The 21,574-nt window shown below is 43.9% G+C and overlaps 1 protein-coding gene across 1 annotated transcript; it reads right to left on the minus strand.

Moving 5' to 3' along the window:
• Positions 1 to 937: 937 nt before the first annotated feature.
• Positions 938 to 21,158, minus strand: LOC112288993 (auxin transport protein BIG). Its single transcript, XM_024533846.3, has 18 exons — positions 20,913 to 21,158; positions 20,456 to 20,634; positions 19,692 to 19,872; positions 13,072 to 19,286; positions 12,292 to 12,915; positions 11,847 to 12,027; positions 11,428 to 11,671; positions 9,416 to 11,157; positions 7,299 to 9,286; positions 6,187 to 7,055; positions 5,721 to 5,934; positions 5,204 to 5,476; positions 4,784 to 4,912; positions 4,539 to 4,682; positions 3,654 to 4,263; positions 2,878 to 3,254; positions 2,212 to 2,715; positions 938 to 2,009 (listed from the first exon to the last, which is right to left on the minus strand). Exons 1-18 carry the CDS (start codon positions 21,145 to 21,147, stop codon positions 1,119 to 1,121), a joined length of 15,600 nt encoding a protein of 5,199 aa, XP_024389614.1. The 5' UTR covers positions 21,148 to 21,158; the 3' UTR covers positions 938 to 1,118.
• Between the last annotated feature and the right edge of the window lie 416 nt (positions 21,159 to 21,574).

Consider the following 21,574-nt stretch of genomic DNA (forward strand, 5'->3'; position numbering starts at 1 on the left):
GGGCTAGGAATTGAATCAAGGAGGTTTAGATAGGAAACGTGGACAAGGGCTAAGAATGGAGGGAATAGATATGAATAAGTATAATGATGGTTTTGACAAGTAGAGTCAATTTAGTAAAAGCTTGGGTCATTTTAACATTTTTCTTACTATATTGATTATTATATAAAAACCATGGTTTATAATTTTTTTTGTTGTAATTAAGTTACTAATTATATTTTAAGTAACCATGACTTGAAAGAATTAAAGGTAAATTGTCAATTTAATAGTTTAAATTGTATCTTTTTTATCTTTTTTTTTTTTTTTTTCAGTGTAGATTTTATTCTTGATTCAACTAACAAAATAAATAAATAAAAGTCCCAAGATACAAAGAATCAAAAGAATTTAAATCAAAAGAATTTCTCTTCTATATTTTTATGTGCTTCCAATAACACAACAAACCAAATTTTGATTTAATTTAATTTTATGTTTTAATTTTATGAAGGTTTAATGACGTTTATTGATTATGATATACTGAAATTGTTCTTTAACATTGAAGTCTATGATAAATATGGTGATGGCAAAGTAAGTTTGTAATTGGATTACTTTACATGAGACCTGTATAAAACAAAAATGGTTCATAAATAACTTAAAAAAGCCATACTGAATAAACAAACAAATATCCAGCTTAAAAAAAGTGGAAGTAAAAGCAGCAAACTGGAGCCAAGTGCAGAGAAATTGGGCAAAGTGAACTAGGAAAGCACCAATTTCAATGTTCAGTCACAGACATGCAAAATGAGAACTGGACGACTAACCTGGGGTGTGAGAATTCCCATCATCAACAAATATTGACATATCAACTGGAAAATCTAGCACTAGAGAAATGAACAGATACTTCGTAGAGATTGGGAGCTCGAAAGAGTAAGTTGCAAGCATGAAACATACATGCTGAAACAGTCGGTGAGTTGAATAATAGTCCACCCAAACATATATTACAAACGAGGAGTTACATAATCATGGCTGTATCCTACATGCTCAATAACAAAACAAACATACCATCCTCCCCTGGCCTAGCAGTGGCAAGGACCAGAGATAAGAAAGCACTCTATACACCAGATGAAGTGATGGGAGTAAGCGTGTCGTTATCTTCCAGAAACAGCGTCCCGTACAAAATCGTCACAGGATGTGCAACCCCCTGTCAAAGCGTCGGGTAAAGCACCCATGATGTCAAGTGCTTCTTGTACATCGTCCGCGCCTTGCACATCTTCAAGCCACTCCAAAATTTCCTTCGAAAATCCAAGCATGGCACTCACGTCCCGAACTCTCTCTTTCATGATCACTTCCCAAGGCTCCATACCTAACTGGCTAACTGTAGTTTCTTCTTTGGTACTTTCAGCTGCATCTACCTCCAACTCTCGGGATTTTTTAGTCCCGCTTTTTAAAAAGTGCTGTAATTGATCTACTAAACCAACATACACAAGCATGGGGTGAGCTATACTGAAAAGTTGTTCGGGACTCAACGCCCCATTCTGACTATTGTCCTGTTGACTAGGACCTGGTGTCTTAGGTTCTATTGTAGGTGAATGAAAAGGTGAAGAATCAAGCGCAGACAGAGGTGAAAGTAAAGGGGAGGCAGGGAGTAGAGATCGCCCTTGCTTGTACTGTAAGTAAGCATGAGCCAATCCACGCTGGATAAAAGTTCGGCGATATCGCTGCCACTCTTCCAGGGATTGCAGTAAAAGGGACTGCACCATCATAAACTGGACACTTTCCTCTGAACTTGACCCTCGCTGTGGTGTAGTCGGAGTGCTGGGTTTCAATCCTGAACCCCCTTCTACAGGCTCAGATGATGAAGTAGGAGACAGAAATGTAGCCAAAGATTTAGCCTGAATACGACGTTGGCTGGCTCCTCCTTGGTCCAGCAAGTGTCGTGCCATTTGGATCATGAAAGGCAACAAACGGGAGTTGCTTTCGCGTCCTCCACCCTTACTGTCCACGCTGAAGGACATGTTGGTAGCAAATCGACCCAGCATCTGATTCCAAAAGCCAACAGTGCTTCTAATTAATAAGTACAAAACATGCACGTTAAGTCGCTGTAACTTTTGCAGTCTAAAACACTAGTACAGCTTTAAAACCTCCACAAGAGAATTTCGACAAAAATTTAGTCAAATGCAAAATAAAAACATTCGCAGATTAGTAGTGGAAATATCTGGGAGGGACAGGTGTGGAACCTACCATAACAATATCAAACATAAGCAGCCGTAAGCGACTACCGTCTGCACGACCCAGAGCGTTCAGACTATCCCAATAATGATCTACGCAGCGAGCGTACTGCGCCAGAGGTACGGAAGGACCCCTGAGAGGAAAAATGTTGTTACAAAGGGTCTCACTATTGCGCAATGTTGCGCCCTCCCACTCTTTCTTGGGATTTTTCAAGGATGCATCTGCTCGCTTGGCCTCCTGGTGGCACTGAAAGTGAATAACGTTGAAGTGGCTCACGGTTGTGTATACCCACTCACTGCGCTTATGGTTGCTAACACCCAGCCCTACATTCACACGCTTGCTGTAGCAGTAAGTTCCCAGCATGTCTGTTGGGCGCAATAGATAACCTTCCCTACAAACCATGCATGCTAACCCTGCTTCTTCCTCTTCCACCTCATCCATGCCTTCAATATGTGGTTTCGAGACCACTATGCGCTCTCCACCGTCAGATCGCACCTCACGCCGCATGCCTAAGCCCTGTGGAACAGAGAAATAAACTTAGTATAGCAACCTTACGCACTAGTTGTAATTGATTTTGTAAATATTTGAGAAAACAAGTCACTGCACTTTGAAAGGAATATTTTTCATCAAATAAACAAACAACATCAAAGACTGTTTGCTAACAGCATACAAACACACCTCAAGCAGCTCTTCCCGTCGGCGTAGAGCACGTCGTCTCATCTCATCGCGAGTAGAGTTCCGGAGATGTAGAATCTTCTCTAGTAAAAATCCTTCATTATTTCCTTCTTTGTCCGCAAGCGTATCCAACAAGTTTTCAGCTCTGGCACCTATTTCGTTCTCTCCCGAAACCCCTTCAAGTCCATGCAGAAGAGGTAAAATCCCTTCATTATCTAAGTACTGTTGAATCGCCAAGTGACCTCTAGACAGCCCTCTCAACATTGATAAAATGATGGGAACAGATGGCATTTCAAGAGCCTGCACCCATTCTGGTCTCGCCTTTTGATTCAAACCATTTTCTTGAACAGGAAAGGCTCGCTTCAAATATTGAATAGCAGCTGTTGGCAATAAACACGCACGAGAAAGATAATGTAAGATACAAACTCAGTTTAAGATTTTACCGATGTATGCACAAAAGACACAGTAGATCAACGCGTGAACTTTAAATGAAAAGCAGCGAAGTCTCCAAGAACATAACTCGTTTCATCCACTCCACGTACCCAATAAAGTCAACGTTTCTATATTAACTTAAACAAACATATGGCTTTGCATGAGCGTTCTACAAATCCACTGTTTCACTAAATGTCGTGAAATCATTTGACAGCAAAATCTCCGGCGTGGTTACTGTGACATGCTAAGATAGAAGTGCCAGATTTACAATGAAAAAAAAAAAGGAAAAAAGAAGACAGTTCCAAGCATGCGGTAAGTGCAACATGAGAATGTAAACCAAGTCGAACCTGCAATAATTCCTTTATAAAAAACAAGGCTCTTGAGTCTTTCCCCATTGCTGTTAAGCTTGATGGATTCTGTGACTCGAACAAAATTTTCGAGTGCGCGCTGATGCTCAGTTGCTTTCTGCTTAATACCCTCGTCCTTGACATTCTCACAGTGCAATTTCTGCAAATCATCATAGGCATCCCAATCCTGGAGGTACGGTAAAAAGTGGTTCACGAGAACCTCCATAGCAGTCTGGTCCCCATAAGTCAGAAAGGGGAGAATTCGGGCGACTGTATCATTATTCCGTTGCTGCTTAGCTCCTGTGGAGCGGGTCAAACGATCCAAAAACATTTCCACAGCAGCAGCAGCTTGGCCTTCCGTACTCACCCCCGCATTCACATCAGTTTCATTGGCTTCAGACACTAAACTCTCAACTATGAGCAAGAGTCCTTCAGCTGGTTCAACTGCATCTGTTGTAAACGCTCGCCGGGCTGTTTCTAAAAGCACAGCTAATGCTCCAAAACGAAGAAGAGCTTGCCGGTTAGCACGAATCTTGCAACAATACATAAGCAACTTCAGCACGAGTGTAAGCTCCTCTTGGCCAGATTTCATATCAGAGTCACTTAGTTGCTGCAAGGGCCAAACAGAGAATGCATGAGTGACCGCACAAGTGCCAATCCAAAACTTATTGGTTCCATCACTTCAAAAGGCTGTAAACTATTACATTCACTATCACAAACAAACATGATAATACAGATTAAGGAGCTGTCTCGGCAACAACAAAACCGTCAATAAATTCTGATAAATGCATAGATTCTTTGTTGGCGAATAATGAAAATAAACTTCCGTTCAACAGTTGGCGAATTTTTTAAAAATCGCCAGTAAACTCGCAAACGAAAAAATACCTGAACCATACTGACTACGATTTCGAGACCTCCACACTCTTGCATCACTCCAGCAATCGCAAACTCAACTTCTGGGTCTTGGACTTCTTCACGATCATCCTCCAGTTCTTTGATCATCGGTTCTGTAGCTTCTCCGTCTAATCCCTGAACACGACCATTCCTACTATCAATATGATTGCAAACAAGGCCCAAAACCACTCTTCACCAACTAGATAGCAATCCTTTTAGAAGCAATGGCAACAGACCTGTAGTCGATAAGTAACAGTCATTGGTGGACACTCTCCTCCAAGAGCTGCAGCCGCACTCAGCAAACTTGTACCAACAGTAGAGCTCCCTGCTTGATTGTGAGCTCTTTTCCACACCTGCTCATATACCTAGACACAAGCAACATATCGGTTGAGACAGAAGATTAAACCACTGCCGGATTCTTACACAAACCAGATGGAGACAGACAATGATTTCTATTAGGTGTAAGTTCCAACATAGAAAAATATAGTTAAAAGCACACATTAATTAGAAGACTTCATTCAGAAAAGAGGACCACTAAAAAATAGTACGCGCGTAAACAAAAGCACCATGAACAGACTATGATTCCATGTTAAAAGACACCCAACAGGAATTTCATCCACTTAGTTTAAAACTGCAGAAAATCCAGAAATAAGTACCTGCGCTACGCTCAGATCCAGGGGAATGATGTTCCCAGCAACCAGAAGCTCCATACCATAATCATCCTCAATAAGGCCAATAAGCTCCAGTTGACGACAAATTTTGTTCTTTACGTCACGCATAAGAGGACCGATCTCGAGGCTGGAGTATGGATTCTTGGTCATGGAACCACGAATGAATTCCTCTTGGGTGTGCGCCTTATTGAGAACCATCATGTAGGCTGGTTCAGGTTTTGTAGGGCAGATAATATTGCATAGTTGCTCAAGAATAAACTGCAGAAGCAAATGTTGTATTAGCTCTCATACATGAATATAAGCTTTCACAAAAGCAATTAAAACACAGAAATCACAAACTACAAGCAGCAAGAAAAAAGACGAGCTGTGAGATGATTATTCCCCAAAAAATAAAAAAATAAAAACAAAAAAAACATATACAACTAAATTCACCAGATTGGATAAATTTAGGGCATTAAAAATCGAGTGAGTTTCGAGTCTCTTCTCTGGCACAAGGAATTACCACTGGAGAGCGGCCATTCCTGTCCCGGCTGAGGCCAGAGATACAGGCACGGATAAAATGACGCTTGTTTTCGTAGCTTTCTTGAAGGAGGCTGTCGAGCAGCTCTCGCAAAAGCCGCCCACAGTCACCAATAAGCTTGGTCTTCTGCACTATTAAGCCCCTGATTGCCAAAAGTGCTTCCAATAGTTGGGCGAGCAACTCCTCCTTCATAAACCTGTTACAAGACAAGCGGCACATGCCAATCAATTTACTGGAGCTCATCAAATAGACAGCACACACGCCTTATCTGCAAGACAACTCACATGATCCATACTGATCACGGACGGCATTTGGAACCAAGGGTATCTTGAAAGCAGATTATTCTTTGAAAAGAATGTAAGCCTCATCTACTACGCATTCAATAGAGAACATAAGCTTCACATGAAAAGTTTGCAGTAAGGTTCAAAGATTCAGAAACGACAATTACTTTGCTCGGATATTGGGCAGCTGCAGGAACTTGCTCAGAAGTTCAATGAGCTTGTTAAGGATGTATCCTTGCGAAATATCTGTGAGCGAGCTCCTTTCTTGAGCCTCAATTCTACTTACTTCGTCAGTGATCAAAGCACAAGTAGTGTGCAGGAACCCACGCACAGTAAGGTATAAGCGAGAGTCTTCAGGTTCTACCATCTTGAACAAAAGTTCAAAATAATCAGCTGCACTCTCTCCAGCAGCACGGGTCGCTGGTAAGAGGTTCATAAGCAAGTTCAGAAACCGTGATCGTCGCACTGGGCTCTGGGAACATAAAACCTCAATAAGTCCACACATTTCCAACCGCAAGGCCTGAGAGCATGCACTAAGAACAAGCTCTTGCACCCAAGAGCTCTCTTCAAATGCTGCCAACTCATCCGTAACAGACACTTTGCACGCCTTCCGCCGCCATAGAAGTGTGTACTTAAGCGCAAGATAATCCGCGTGCTTTGGGTCCTTACGAGACTTCTGTTGCACAGCGCTTTTGAGAGTCCGAGAGCCAATAAATTGTCTTCTAACAAAGTCCAGATATGTTGTACCGTTTCTCCACTCTGAGTAGTTTATTAAAGGCGTGTCTTGGCTATCTGATTCTTGGTTTGACTCTTTCTCAAGGAGAGCAGATGGATTCGATTTTCTGGTCCCATTGGACCCGGAATAACCAAATTTCAAAAAATCTTCTGATGAACTTGTTTGAGGGACTGACGGAACAGCCAAAGCAGCGTCATTTTCTGAATTGCTGTCTGGTTTTGGTGGTGTACATGCTTGAACCACAATGCGCAAGCATGGAAGGATGATGTGCTCTGCAATCATTGGATGGCGTGCTCCAACCTGCGAAAACGCAACCAACTCAGGAATATGTAGAAATTGCACCACAAGAATATGCGACTTCAGATTCCCCCTAAAAGTCACTGAAGAAACGACGAGACAATGATAATCACCTCAATGATTATATAAACAGATGCTTGAGCGGATATTCAGAAGAATATCAAATTAAAATATATAGGATTAAAACGTTACTATATTAATCTTCATTAGTTATGATCGATTTCCATAATTGCGTATTGAACCCACCTGAATAGATCGAAACAAAATCTGGAACACAACCCGCAAACGAGCTTCCCAAAATTCATCACTCAACGAGCATGTCTCAGAGAGCAACTGAAGCTCATCCCGAACACACGAAGAAATGTCCATGGAGCGATGATGGTCCAAGCAGTACAATGTTTTCTCCTTGATTAGATGGTTGAGCTCCTGAACAGCTGCAGAGTCACCCTCAGTGAAGGCACAAAGAACTGCTCGAGCCTGAACGCGAGCTGCTTTCGGACCCTGATGAATGTTATTTTCAAAAAGCTCCCTTAGAATGCCAGCACCGACCAACTGTTCTCGAACGTTAGCCTGCTTAGAGAGAACCTGTAACCATTCGAGGCATTGGCAAACGAATGTGTTCGCACAACCGAAGCACTTATTAGTTGGACGTGGGGCCATAGGTAATGCACTAGAACCAGATGACCTCTTCCGTTCTAAATAAGCCATCAGTACACGACGTAAGCCTTGCAGGGTCTGCACACTTCTGCTCACAGAATCAAACGCCGTTTTGCACTTTTCGGCATACAAAACCCCGAGAATGGCAATCTTTCTGTTGATCTTGAAAGAAGACGACCCAGGCAAAGACACCATCATTTGTTGAACAGAGTCCTTCTGTTGAGAGTCGGTCTCAGTTTCACCAATGCTTGACACAAGCTTTAACAAGGGCTTCTTGAAACTAATGAGTTGTTGATACTTCCTGTGAGCATTCTCTGATTCCGATTCAATAGCTGACAATCCCTTTTTCATGTCATCGTCATTTTCCATTGGGTCGAACGTGAAGCTGGGTTTTGCCATAAAATTAAACTCGAAGCGTCCATACTTGCTGTACCCACATTCATTGCAAAGAAAGGAATTCAGGTTTTCATAGTTGATGTTGCGGCATTGTCGACATTGATAAGCGTTTTCATGGCAATTTCCACATATGCCATGCTTATCAGTAACATAGCGGCTGCAGCGAGGGCACTGAAGTGATTCCAACGATGCTGCTTGAAGATTCTCGTAAAATGTGTCAAGCTCAATCATAAAGTTGCAGGCTGTTATGGGGATTGAAAACTCCACTTTCAATTCAGTCTGATTGAAAGCAAGGTGACAGCTCCGGGCCCGCTTCCACAATGACCAATTATTTTTAAGCTCTGAAAGATCGGCAACGGCCCGGTTGTTATAATAAAGATTCAGAATCTTGACCGACTTCGAGCGACGTGCATCATGTACGTTCATTATCACACTCTGAATAGTATGACTCCCAACACACTTCACCAATATTCGGTTATCTGTAAACTTCGTTTCTGCCTTGATGTTATCCAATTTCATGCGCGTATACGGCACTTCTGGACTGCTACATGCCAAACAAGGCTCACTCTCCAAATAATAACCGTCAAACTCCACAAGGCTTGTAAGTGTGTTATAAATACGGGAATTCGGATGGTTCGCAAGAAGCTCATTCTCAGCACATAAAGCTCCAAATATGCGCTTCACCACATCTCCAGTCAAGCAGCTTCGAACAGTACTTGCTTCCTCGGAATTAGACTTTCCATCATTCCCTTTATCACCTTTCGCAAGTAACCAGGTTAATAAGTCAGTGTACTCCACTATATTGTGCCCATAAGATGGTAGGACAGGAATTTTGTCGAGCAAACATGTAAGTAAAAGAACCCGGAAGGGCTGCTTCCCATGATTCCATGTACCATGCAGCACAGCCTTGGCTTCAAACCGAACAGACGTAGCATTCCACTCTAATAAGAACATGTCAATGAAGTTCTTCAAAATCTTCCCGTCTTCCAGAGCGAACTGCTCAACTGCCATGTCCATATCCATGGGAACTTTATCATAACCATTTGTTTCATCAACACTACTCCGCTTCTTTTTCTTTGCCTCTAATGTAGGAGTCCCAGACCGAGTTGGACCAGACGAATTGCAACCACTAGCTTCAGCTTGTTCAGAGGATCCCTTTCCTGAACTGCCTCCTTCTTTACCTGTACGATGAGCAAAAGATATATAAGAGCTCTGTCGACGAATTAACTATCAATACTTCTAATCCAACACACTCATAGATAGCGAGAGATAATTGATTAAAGAAAGTGAAAGTCTTAAGTACACAATACCTGAGTAGAAAAGGAGCATTAACAGCTTCATGGTTTGTACCACTGACTCTTCTCCAAACGAGAATGCGCCCTTCAAGAGAAACAAAACCACATCAATATGTCTAGAGCAATGCTTCTGCCAGTTCCGCGGCCTCGCCTGTGCAACTTCAACAATAACGGACAAGCATTTCACCAATTTGACGCTCATTTCATATGGTAGAGGTGCTTGAAATCCATCTGTCTTTTGAGCAAGCTTGTACAATCTCTTCACTTCTCGGCTAAGCTGCCATGCATCCCTGACATTGTAATAATGGCCTTTTGTACCACATACATGCAGCAAGAGTCTCCTGGCATATTTCCTAATGAAGGTGGTATGCGGATTGTTCATGTAGCTGCATAAAACGTCTTGCCAACCATCCAGTTTCAAGTCCAGGCTATTTGAACTCCTGTACACTGGCTGATCTTTGTCTCCCACCTTTTCAGGCTTCTCGGGGTGCACAAGACTGTAAGTCAGCTTAAAAGCACTCTCCACTAGCAGTCGGTGGTAGTCACCGAACAAATCCCCTCTGTGAGCCTTGGCATATGAATCCGAGAAAAACGGTGTGAAGCTCCCTGAAGCAAACTCCCGTCTTACTGTCAAAAGTGCCCCACAAGCTGCGGTGGTTGTGCTAGGCGGAATCACATCAGCACCTCTCGAAGAAGCCTTGAACAACTGCATCAACTGCTGTATTATGTTGTGCAAGTAAGTGAGTAAAGGCTGCTGTCGTAATGCTGCACAAGCTTTCACAAGTTGAGAGCTCCCCTCAGGTCCAACTTGAGTTTCATTAGGTCGTGATGCAGATAAAGGGCTGCTAGCGGACGCAGTCGGACCTGTGCTAGCTGTGCTTGGCCTTGTTTGAGATTGTTCAGAACCTGGTTGATGCCAATTACGCAAAACAAACGTAAAGAACATAAAAACGAGAATGCAAACTTCTCCCAGGTTTGACCGAGTTTTCACTTGCAGAGCCCTGCTAAGATCCAATTCCTGCAGCATTAGCTTGACAAACTGCTCCAAGTCTAAATATCCTCCGTTAGGTGATCTGTCAACCAGTGGACCTGATGGAGCAGAAGCCAACCTATAAAACAACTGCATAACAGGTACTGCTTGTGCACCAGAGTGCAAGTGCATCCATCCTTTAATATCAGTAATGAGCTGCTGCAAAATCAATAAATTCACGGCGCTTTTGGACGCTGAAATCTCCACACTCTTCGGCTCCTCAATTATCACCGATTCAATCACATCGCGGCTGTCATGTGATTCTATGGGCGGTACAGCACTTGCCTGTAAACTGAGTTCCGTAGCCATCTGAAGCAAGCTCTCATCACTCATTTCATCTATCGAGGAAAATTGCAATTCATTTCCTTCCCCACCAGCTAAGTCCACCTCAATAGCAATGGCCGACATGGAATGTTCCCTGCTGTGAGGTGGAGGAAGCTGGTCAGCATCCATGACCTCATAACAACTCTCACAAAGGTCAAAGTCGGGGCACACGTTGCAGTGCCAGCGTCTTCTCAATATGGGAACAGTGGAACATCCATCACAACAATACTGAACAGAGGCAGTATTGGTGTCCTCATCCATCATACCCTGTGCAGCACCGGCATTGCCACTTCCAACTTCTGGAGTGATGGCCGGTGTCCTCTGATTTTCAGCTACATCATCCATAGCCAGCATTGTCTGTTTCGGGAGTGGGACCTGCAACAATCTTGCCGACATAGCCAAGCTGCAACCAGCAAAAACCAAAGCCCACAGTAAGTTCAGCACAGATGTAGCGAGCATGATTTAATTTTAAGAGAAGTAAAAAATTGGTCAAAAGTAAGCCTCGCATATGTTCAGTGTATTTATAATGAGTCTCATTCCAGGACGCACAGGCCGAACAAGGAATATATGCTCAGCTGCTGTATGAAAAGAAGATTCCAATTAAACAAAGAGACTACGAGCCTTGTCTAACCAGTGGAAAACAGCATGCACGTCAAATGAAAATGATACACACCTGCAAGATGTTCGCACAGGTTCATAAGGTGCAAATAGCAGTTTCCTAAGGAGAGAGACTGCTGGGGCTAAAGCCCGTTGAGGATCCCCAACATCATGAGCCTGCTGCAACGAAAGACACTCCGCATATCCATAAATGATATCCACCATGGGTATCACAAGATTATTAATCGATTGAGCGTCAAGCTGCTCTCTTGACAATATTTCCCAAAGCACTTTCACAAGATCTTCCACAACTGAGGCTCCTGCTATTGCAAGAAGGATACGTGAGTCCAAAAACAAACACAGAAAGAAAGGAGGATTGGGGTGGGAGTGATATCTGCTCACAAGGCAGCCCCACATATCAAGCAACTAGAAGATCGCGGAACTAATTAAAATAAAACTTACAAATCAGAAACAGTTTCGTGAAAACAGACGTACCGTGCTGGGTCAGAAAACTGGCCAAATTAGACTGACGATGCACTGCGATTTTACACACAGCACGCATTTGAGCTGAGAACTCCTGAACAGCCCACGATGTCGCAGATCCTCCAACAGCTAATCTTGATATTAAAAATGGGCAACTTCGAGTAACCGCAGACAAACGCATATAATCCTTAGCCTGCAAGTAGAGAACAATATGCATCGGAATTTGGTCCATATAGCTCGTGAAAGCTCAACGTTACACATTCCGTTCAACTGATTCCCTTCGAAAACCACTATATCATGAAACACAAGAAACACGTAAACATTTAACTGACCGTAAAGTACCCGCCAGTACGGAACTTCTGCCACAATCATTTGACAATTCATACTCTCCAGACGACGAGGAATAAATCAAATAAAAGGAAAGGAAAAACAGTGAGTTGAAGACTAAATGTGAAACCTGATTGTAAGCATCCTTCGCAGGATATAAAGCTCGTAGAACATGCCTAGCTGATGACTGTGGCAGTGGTTGTCTGTCATTTTCGAAAACAACTTCCAGAACTGGCATACAATGTTTCCGACTTTCTTCTAGTCTATTGGGTGTGGATTCTGCCATAAACTGGGCCCGACATGCCAAATAATAACTCTGAAGGAGCAGCAGACTGTCTGAAAACAATTGTTCCAATGGAGACGCGTTCTGCGCCAACTTGTGTTTAGTTCTGCTTAAGCCAGACTGGGTGAGGTTTGTCCCTGCATGCCCTGCAGGTTCTGAGTCCAAAACAGCGTCTAACTTCTCCTTCCATCCAAAGTCCTCTTTAGAACGGCCGTAAATCTCTAGGTAGTCTATTCTCGGAAGAGAAGATCCACTAAAAGTGGGCCCGATAAAAATAGTGAACTCTTCGTCAGCCAGCAATGCTTCCGAATCAGTGAACGGAATATCATACCAGCAACGAACGCCTTCCTCAAGCTTTATGGATCTTTGAAAAACACAGAGTTCTGATGGAATATGGCTTGCAGAGGTGTTTCCAACATGCACTCGACAACCTACCATCACAAGGTCCGGGTTGGAATTGAACACAAGAATCTGCACGAGCAAGAGCATGAAATGATAAGCATATTAAGACAAAAACAACAGCACTGTGCGAGACACACAAGAATGCTATAATAAGTTTAGGAAGAAAATATAGATCGAAATGCTTTCGGCTGCTATGTTCACAAAGCAATTGCAGTTCGAAAGTACCTTAAACCCAGATACACTGGGAGCTTCTAAAAATCCTTCTTCAGCTTGCAGGCACAACTTCGCACCTTCTGAATCACTATTCCGAAGAATGTCCCCTCCCAGCTTTACATCTGCTGTAATACACGTAGTTCTTTCAAAAAAGTCCAACGGAAATACAGGGACAGAACCACAAAGATTTGCTCGACTGCCTAAAAGGGCAGCTCCAAGCTTCTTCACTTGCTCGGCTTCCAAGCTTCCAGGTTGTTTCTGGCTATCACCACCACTTAGACCATTACTAGCCTCGGGCACCACTGATACGTAAGAAAACACTTGCAAGCTTCCGTCATCGTGAAGCACCAACACACTGTTTCTTTCTTTGCTCATGGACCGATATGATGCAACACCATCAATACGTAGAGATGATGAATTACCAGTTATCCTTAAAAGCTGAGAGTAAGTCTCGCTAGCTCCAAGTTTTATAGCCACTGCTGTATTGGATCTTTGACTTGACAAGCACATAAACAAATCATTGCCTTCGAACATCTCCTTCCAATGATGCAATCCCGAAGCCCTGATTTTACCATCTTGAACTTCCACTACACTAGCCACCTCGGAAAGACTGGTAAAATCAGGATCCATTCGAGCAATTAAAGTACGATTGTCACTGTGTGACAAAAAAAGTAATTTCAAGGCAGCAGAATAATGCAACGACACGCCCTTTAGAGACTTGTGACCTCCAGGAATTTGAATGTTTTCTGTCAGAATTCGGGCCCCAGCGTTGCCACCAGCAACTCTCTGGCTGTATAAAATGCCTTGCTGAGAAAGGACAAGAGCAATTAGCTGTCGCTGACCTGTAGAAACCAGACAGGCATCTGCTATAGAGTCCTCGAGAACAGTAAAATAGTGGGTTGGACTGATTTTATCCTGGGAGAGGTCATATATCTTAACAAACCTATTAGTAACAACCATCAATTCAACTTGCGAACCAGGAACCCAGGAAATTCGACGTATGTATGCATCTTGAAGAGCTAGCTCTACGGCCAAACGATCGGTTACTTCTCCTCGAGGGTTGACAGTAAAAACTTGGCAGTCTTCATACCCCGCAACCGCCAAGTTACTTTCGTTTGCAATGTTGAATACGAGCTGCACCACTTCAAAGCGTACCATATTCTTGGATAAAGGCTTGACTGTTGTCTTGTCAACGGTAACGGGAATCGTAGTCAGTTGGCCAATAAGTTGCCCAACGTCAAAGATGGTTACTTTATCACCTTCTCCAGCCGCTAACCTGCCTCGGCTGCTGATCGTGAGTAATGACTTCACGAGTAGACCGCTAGCCAAATGAGACTTAAGTTCCCGTGCGTTAGGGTACTCTGTCTTGATTTTCATGTCCAATGATCCGCTCTTGTAAGCTCTCCTGAGCTGGAGAAGATCAGTCTTAAAATTCAAAGCTCTGTCCTTGGACAACGATATTTTCTCTTCATTCTGGCTGGCCAACCTGTGATCTAAATTTAAATTACCAAGCAACCTTTTGCACAAGGATAGCACCTGGCCTTCAACATTCAACTCTGACAGAACAGTCAAAATGTGCTTTTCTTCACCTTCCACAACTGAGATGTTGAAAGAATCTTCCTCAGGAACATGATCCTCATCTTCAATATCAGAATCACTGTCCGAAAGAGGAAGCTGACTTCTGTGGCTGCTGAGTGGTAAAAAGTTTTCTGTTGTGGCAGTTCCTGTTGAAATATTAGCGCTCGAAGACGAAACGTACTTCCGAGGTTTCAAACAGAGGCAACTGCTGCCTCTGACACCTCCAGCCCCACAGTCACAAAAGAACCGGCTGAGTCGAGAGTACACAACCTTGTGTCCTCTATGACAGACCCTGGCACACATAGAACAGCAGCCCTTGGAGACAGTCAAGTCGCAGGTGTAACAGAAATACCAATGCTGCTCCATGAAATTGCTACCACTGGAAGTGAATGTGCAAACACGAGAAGCCAGCGCGCGTTCACTGCTGCTGCCACTGTCGTCATCGTCACGGTCCAGACTCGCAATTTCGCCATCCGAGGTTGCGTCGTCGTCATCCTCGGCTGACATTGCATCACAATCAGGAGCTTCCTCGCGTGGCTCTAGAGCAGTTGGCGGAAGTTGCTCTGAGTTTTTCTGAAATACTGACGGCTTCATTCGTACACCTGAGCTGGAATTACCAAAACTGTCTTTACTCCCCCCACGCTCAGTGAGCAACTCATTTTTGCTGGCACCGCAAGCGCTTAAGATAGAGATAAGGAAGGCAACTATAGACTTCAAGCCTTCCACATTTGAGCTATTTACAGGCAACTTCCCCACAAGTTCCACCACGCTTTGCAGTAGTCGCTTTAAAGACAAATCTCCTTGAGCCAATTGAACCATCAGTCCAAAGTATGACTTTGCAGCCACAACATCGAAGGTCACGAAGGCCTTTTCCAGGTTCATCAGCATAGCTGTGAGCAAATGAGAACGTAGTCTTTGTCCCTGCGCGTCAGGTGAAATAGCCACAAGAGATTGTATAAAACTGGAAGCCAGATCCCTAACACCAGAAGGTGCTGTCAACCTCACTGTCTTGTCCTCAGCGGCACTCCCAATCCAGCCGAGGAGCCTTTGTTCTAACCACCCAGCTAACCTGACGGTATCCATCTGCGCAAACTTTTGCTGCACATCCATCTTACACCTGAGGTCATATCCAAGTAAGACAACAAGAAGTTGTAATGATTTAACGTTCACTCTTTCAGAGATACAGCCATCCAGAATATCTATAAGGAGTGACGCATCTCCTGAACCCACAAGAGCTCTGCAATTACGCAAAGTCTTGAACTTTTCCTCCTCGGCGCCGACTGATTGCGGTTTGCAGTAAAATAGAAGTAACGCCTCGAGTCTGGAAGGATCACTGCGAATGTTGTTATGAACTTCAAGCACATGCAGAACAAGGGCCTCCCAAACAGTGTCATTGACTTCGTCTTTCCTCTTGCAAAGGAGTTGTAGGAGTTTCTGTGCATGCTTCAGCTCATTCAAGTCACTGCACAAAGCTTGTTCTTCTTTAACGGGCACTAGGGCATCCAGTAAAACGGCACACTTGCTTTGCATATTTTCAAAAGTGCTGTCAATTTTCATTTTCAAAAGTGTATTCAACAGTCCATCCAAGACCCCGTCCAGCGAAAAAATTTCATCGGAACCTCCACCACGGTTCCCAGCATGAATGAGTACTTGAATTGAGCCCAAAATCTCCTCAATACATAACATCGCGGACAGAACAGCAGCGCTGCCTGGCCGAGAAGATAATGGAAACCCATGATGTAGAGGGAGGGAAAAAATCGTTTTAAAACCCTTCGATTTCTCCATGATGGGTCCCAAGGAGAGTGTCAGAGGCTCAGATATCCACGTATTTTCTGCACTCCATTTAGGAAGAATATGCGAAATTGTGACATTAACACCCAAAGCCCCTAGAAGATCCTGTTGCTCACTCCTTGACAACCCTCCTTGCAAGAGCAAATCAGCCGAGAACAGAGATACCTTGCCCAATTGCTGCTCCAGTAGAATGTGTGACACTGCATCTCGCAGAACATTCGCGTACCAATCCAGCAAAACAGACAGGGTTTTCAAGAGGTTGCCTATATGACCATCTTTTGACAGGAAGTCCGTTGCCTGTTCGAAAAAGGTCGGTAGCTCGGACTCTTTAGAGGCCTTATCCTCTGAGGCATTACTTTCTATTGAAGTTGTCCCTCCGGCTTGCAGTAGTGACAGCAGCACAGTCAACGAAGAACTGTGTCTCAGTAAATCCCACGATAGAAGTTTAACCTGTCCTTCACAGAGAAGGGTCCGCATAGCACTCAGGCTGCGTGTCAAAAATCCCGCCCACTGATCTGCAACAAAATTTATTCCACCAACACCTGCTATGGGTAGGCTTCTGGGTAGGTTCAGTAAAACCTCCGATCCTAAATGATCCGCGTTCAACTCCACTGCTGCAACACGCTTCAGTAGAGGGCTTAAGCAGCATATTGTGCTCCAACCAATTACATACACATACCTTTCAATCATCAGCTCTTCAACGATTTTGAAGGACCTGCCCTTCCACATACCCAAAATATCACTAATCACTTGGCCGACTTCGTTCATATCCAAATCTGTAACTTGAAACGCATCGACGTTCAAAAGCCCATTTATATCGACAAGCTGTTGTATACAGAAGTCATCCATCACACGCTCCTCCCCGGCGCCGTAATCTTCAAATATATTTCGCGCAACAAGACCTACCCATGACTGTTGAGGATTATCATCTCCAGCTCCAATCGAGCTAGTACCTGAAAGATTACCGTGCACCTTCCGACGCAAGTGCACCACCAGCCACCGAGGGTAGGAGTCAAAATGGAGAACCAAATAACGCAATGCCAACATCAACCTTGACACTAGCAGGGACCACATTAAAAATGGTATACCAGGAGATAGATGCCTCTCAGTGTTCCGAAGAGACCTTAAGGCAACCACTAAGTTTCGTAATATAAGAGATCTTCCAGAATTATCCAGCGAATGGAAGGCCATAAAGAGAAGTTCCATATGGAAAAAGGAAGGCAAGGCCTTAGTGATATTAAAATCACCAGATCTGATGCTCCGAGTTCTAAAAAGAACATAATCCAGAAATGTCTTCCAAAACTCAAAGGCTAGGGGATCGTTCTGGACAACAGAACCTCTTTGAATTGATCGCTGAACAAGTAGTTTTCCAAACAAACTGCAGCTCTTGGCTGAAAGAGCAATAGATGCATCGCCTCCCCTCAATATCTGAGTGGCAAGATGCAACTCCAATGCATCGTTTAGAGCATGCCTGACCACGAGGGTACAAAGTAGATCAAATGATCCCTTGTATAACTGAGCCAATAAATCAGAAGCAATATCTTCAGAGTCCACCATGTCGAAATCAAGTGCGTTGCAGTTCACCAGACTAGATTGGGAAAGATAAATCTGCAGGAAAACATCCAAATGTTCCTTCGACAGCATCTTACACGCGACAGCAAATGTTGGTTGGTGCCACTCGGGACAGAAGATACAATCTTTCAAAAAGCTCAACAACAAATTCGCCACTTGCAATGGAGTACTGTGAAGGGCATCTAACTTCTTCGTTGAGGCACAAGTTTGCGCAAGTCCCTCTGAAGTGATCGAATGCCTTCCAGATTCAGAGAAAAGATCACCAAACAGCGCGTCATCTTCGCTTGCGACAGTAACAGAATCCACTGATCCCACTGCAGAATCCTCTTCACTGTGCACGGACGAAGCAGTTTCCATGACTGATCCCTCTTTCAGACCTTGGGCGTGAAACAAGGCTGTCACAGCCACTAGGTTGTCCAGCCACTGACCTTCACTTGGAAACACAACCTGCAACTGCTCTTGCGGACTAAGCATCTGATTAAAGTCGAATTTTTTGTTATGAAGCTCACAGATAGGTAAACCTTGGATAAATCTTCCACTTCGACCTTGGATGAGATTCACTGCAGGTGGTCTTGGTTGCTGGTAAAACATGCCAAAGGAGTGGGTTGGAATACCTTGAAGAAGACCTAGTAAGTGGCTAATTACATGTGGAGTGAACGCCAATGGTAGTTGTTGCCCGGAAAGAGAACCATGCTGCTTAAAACGACTAACTTCAAGAATGTCGAGCAACGATGCCACGATAAATATCTTGAAATTTCGCAGGACAATCTCATCTGGGAAAATTACTTCAGAAAGCTGGAGCAAACTATCTATCAAAGAAGGAAGCGAACTGCCTTGATTGGAATCCAGCATCATCTCAGGCTCCGAGCTACTCAGTTCATAAGTATGCTGGAAAAAAACTCGCAAAGTTGAAGCATAATTCACTAACTTAGTGCCAACCTCCGCGTCCCAAAAACCTCCACCGTAACCTCTGAGAAGATTTAACAAAAGATTTGCTATACTAGACACAAGAGCTATCCTGCCCTGCAATAACCTGTCACCCTCTTCGTTGGAAACCTTCCCACAATCCAACAGCAATTCTTGACACACCTCCAACAAGCGTGGAATGCATCTAGCCTGCCCAAAAGCATACAGCTGCGCTGCAGCCACCATGCTAGTCCCTGTCTTGAACAAAACTTGTGAATGCTCAGCCTGAGAACTTCTGCTCAGCTCATGCTCGCTAGCCAACAATGAAAGTATATTCTGCGATGGGCCTACCGCCTTCTGGTCTCCAGAAAGATCCCCTTCTGTACATAAAATGGAGACAGTGCGCACCTTGTTATCAAAACTCATCGGCAGTAGTAATGCATACGAGGCTAGCAAACACTTTTAAACACAAACCCAAGAATGACAAGCAAAGGTTGCGCGACATTGTAAGTGTGCTCACAGGAGCTCCCCGCTATTACTGTAAGCCCATGTTGCATTCACATTCCTCGGTAAACTATACGTTCTACTTATTTTTCTGGGTATAAGAAAGAAAAAAAAAAAAAAAAAAAAAAAAAAAAAAAATGTATTTAAATGGATACTGTAACAGAATTGTGTTAAAGATTTCATACCACAAGTAATTATGAGATCCCTGGGAACGACACTTGTCTTTCCAAGCAACAACAGGAGTCATTCAGACAAGAAGGCTTTAGCACAAAAAGTCCTACCTCCAGAGGGTTGCTCCATGACATAGGTTGAGCTATTTCCAGAGAAACTAGGAATAGGTAGATCAAAGAAAGGTACTTCGGTGGTAGCATTGTCCAGCGATCGGGATACATGCGAATTACGCTCCTTTGCCTTTCCTTCAACTACGGCGGTCTCCAGGAGTAAAAGTAGCCTCTGTTGCACCTGCAGCGATGAACCGAATTGTCACTCTTCAACTTTCGACACCATAAAGAAGGTTAAATTGTAAACTGCCAACAATGAGACAACCACAAGTTTACAAAAATGGATGTACTGTATTAAACATATGTATATCAGGTAATCCACTCTGGAATACACGAAGCCAATGACAACAGATCGTTGTTACTACTGAAGATTCACAGACTTATCAAAAGAAAAACAAAATCTACCAATGCAACAACAGTTCGAACAAGTGAGCAGACTATCTCAAGCTTCCATCCTGGAACCCTAAAATATGATAGAACCAGAAAATCAGTTATCAACCTGCCGCCATCGTATTAACTGTCCAGAGAAGAACAAGCAGATAATACATCAAATGATTTCCTCAGCAACGACTCCAAATAATCATCAATGCCAACAAACTTGTTGGAATGTTAGCGAGTTTCAAGTCAGGACAGGATAACCGGTGATGACTGAACGGTCGTGGTTGTTCTCACAAGCTATAATGCCAACTACAACAAAAAGAACTCAAAGTGCACCCGGATTAGAAAACGCCGACCAAAAATCACACAATTTGAGAGGCCCGCACCTCGGGGTACGCAGAACCACCAGTTCTGGACAACTTGTCGGCATCAGTCTCCTCGGAGTGCAACAATAGAAAATCATGAGTGTTTCCATGGAGCTTCGACACGCTGTACTCAAGCTCCTGCAAACAGAACTGAACAGTAGCTCTGTAGAACTGCTCTACGAGCGCTTTGTCTCCTCCATCTGCAAGGACACGCAGAGAAAGACTTACCGCGTCACGTTCGTTATCAATTTTGACCACCACAACAAACCTTCGGTACATCATACTCCAAAGTATCACACTTGATACTGTAAGGCCACCATACTGTTCAATTCAATTTTCCCTGTAATTGAAATGCTTTCATTCACAATCAATTGTAATTTCAATAATCTATTGGACCCGAATCAAACATCAAAAATCGAAAAAACAAATATCAATCGCAACCAAAATCATTGACCATGCATAGTCCCTAGTCACCGACCTGCGATCCAATCACACGAAGCACACAGCACGGCATCGGCGATTGCCAAAACATAATCCACCTGCTCCTTATTCCACTGCCACAACCCTGCCCCTTGCACATCCACATTCAACCCTAGCCTCAACACAGCCAGAAGCTCCACTAACCCTGCCTGCACCTCCTCGTCCTTCAACCGCTCTTGCAACAACCCCCCGGGCAGCTGCAACACCTCTACCAACTTCTTCAGCGTCCCCATCCCTCATGCCCCCCGCTCCCCTCCCGTTCCCCCAACCTCCACCGCTTTCCGTCACACCATCCACCCCAAAGCCTTGGGGATTCGATTATCCCTTTCCTCTAAACTAACGCACCCTCGGAACAATCCACGCGAATCCGCTCACCTCTCTCCGCCACTCCGCGCCTTCCAAGCACCAACTAAACCAATCAAGCACACGACACAAAAATAAAAATAAAAATAAACGAGATGCCGATTCCAACACCGATGTCACTACACTCCAGACCGACCGACGGAGTGTGGGAGATATGCACACGATGTTTACAATGCAAGCTACGAGGGGAAACCCTAAAGAAGCTTTGTTGCCGCAGGGGAGAGGCGAGAGTGGGTGGCAATATTCATAAGCTCGGAGCGGCCATAGCCACGAGCCAGCCAGCCAGCTACGATGATA

This window comes from Physcomitrium patens, chromosome 11 (genome assembly GCF_059467195.1).
Source record: "Physcomitrium patens ecotype Gransden chromosome 11, ASM5946719v1, whole genome shotgun sequence".
NCBI lineage: Eukaryota > Viridiplantae > Streptophyta > Bryopsida > Funariales > Funariaceae > Physcomitrium > Physcomitrium patens.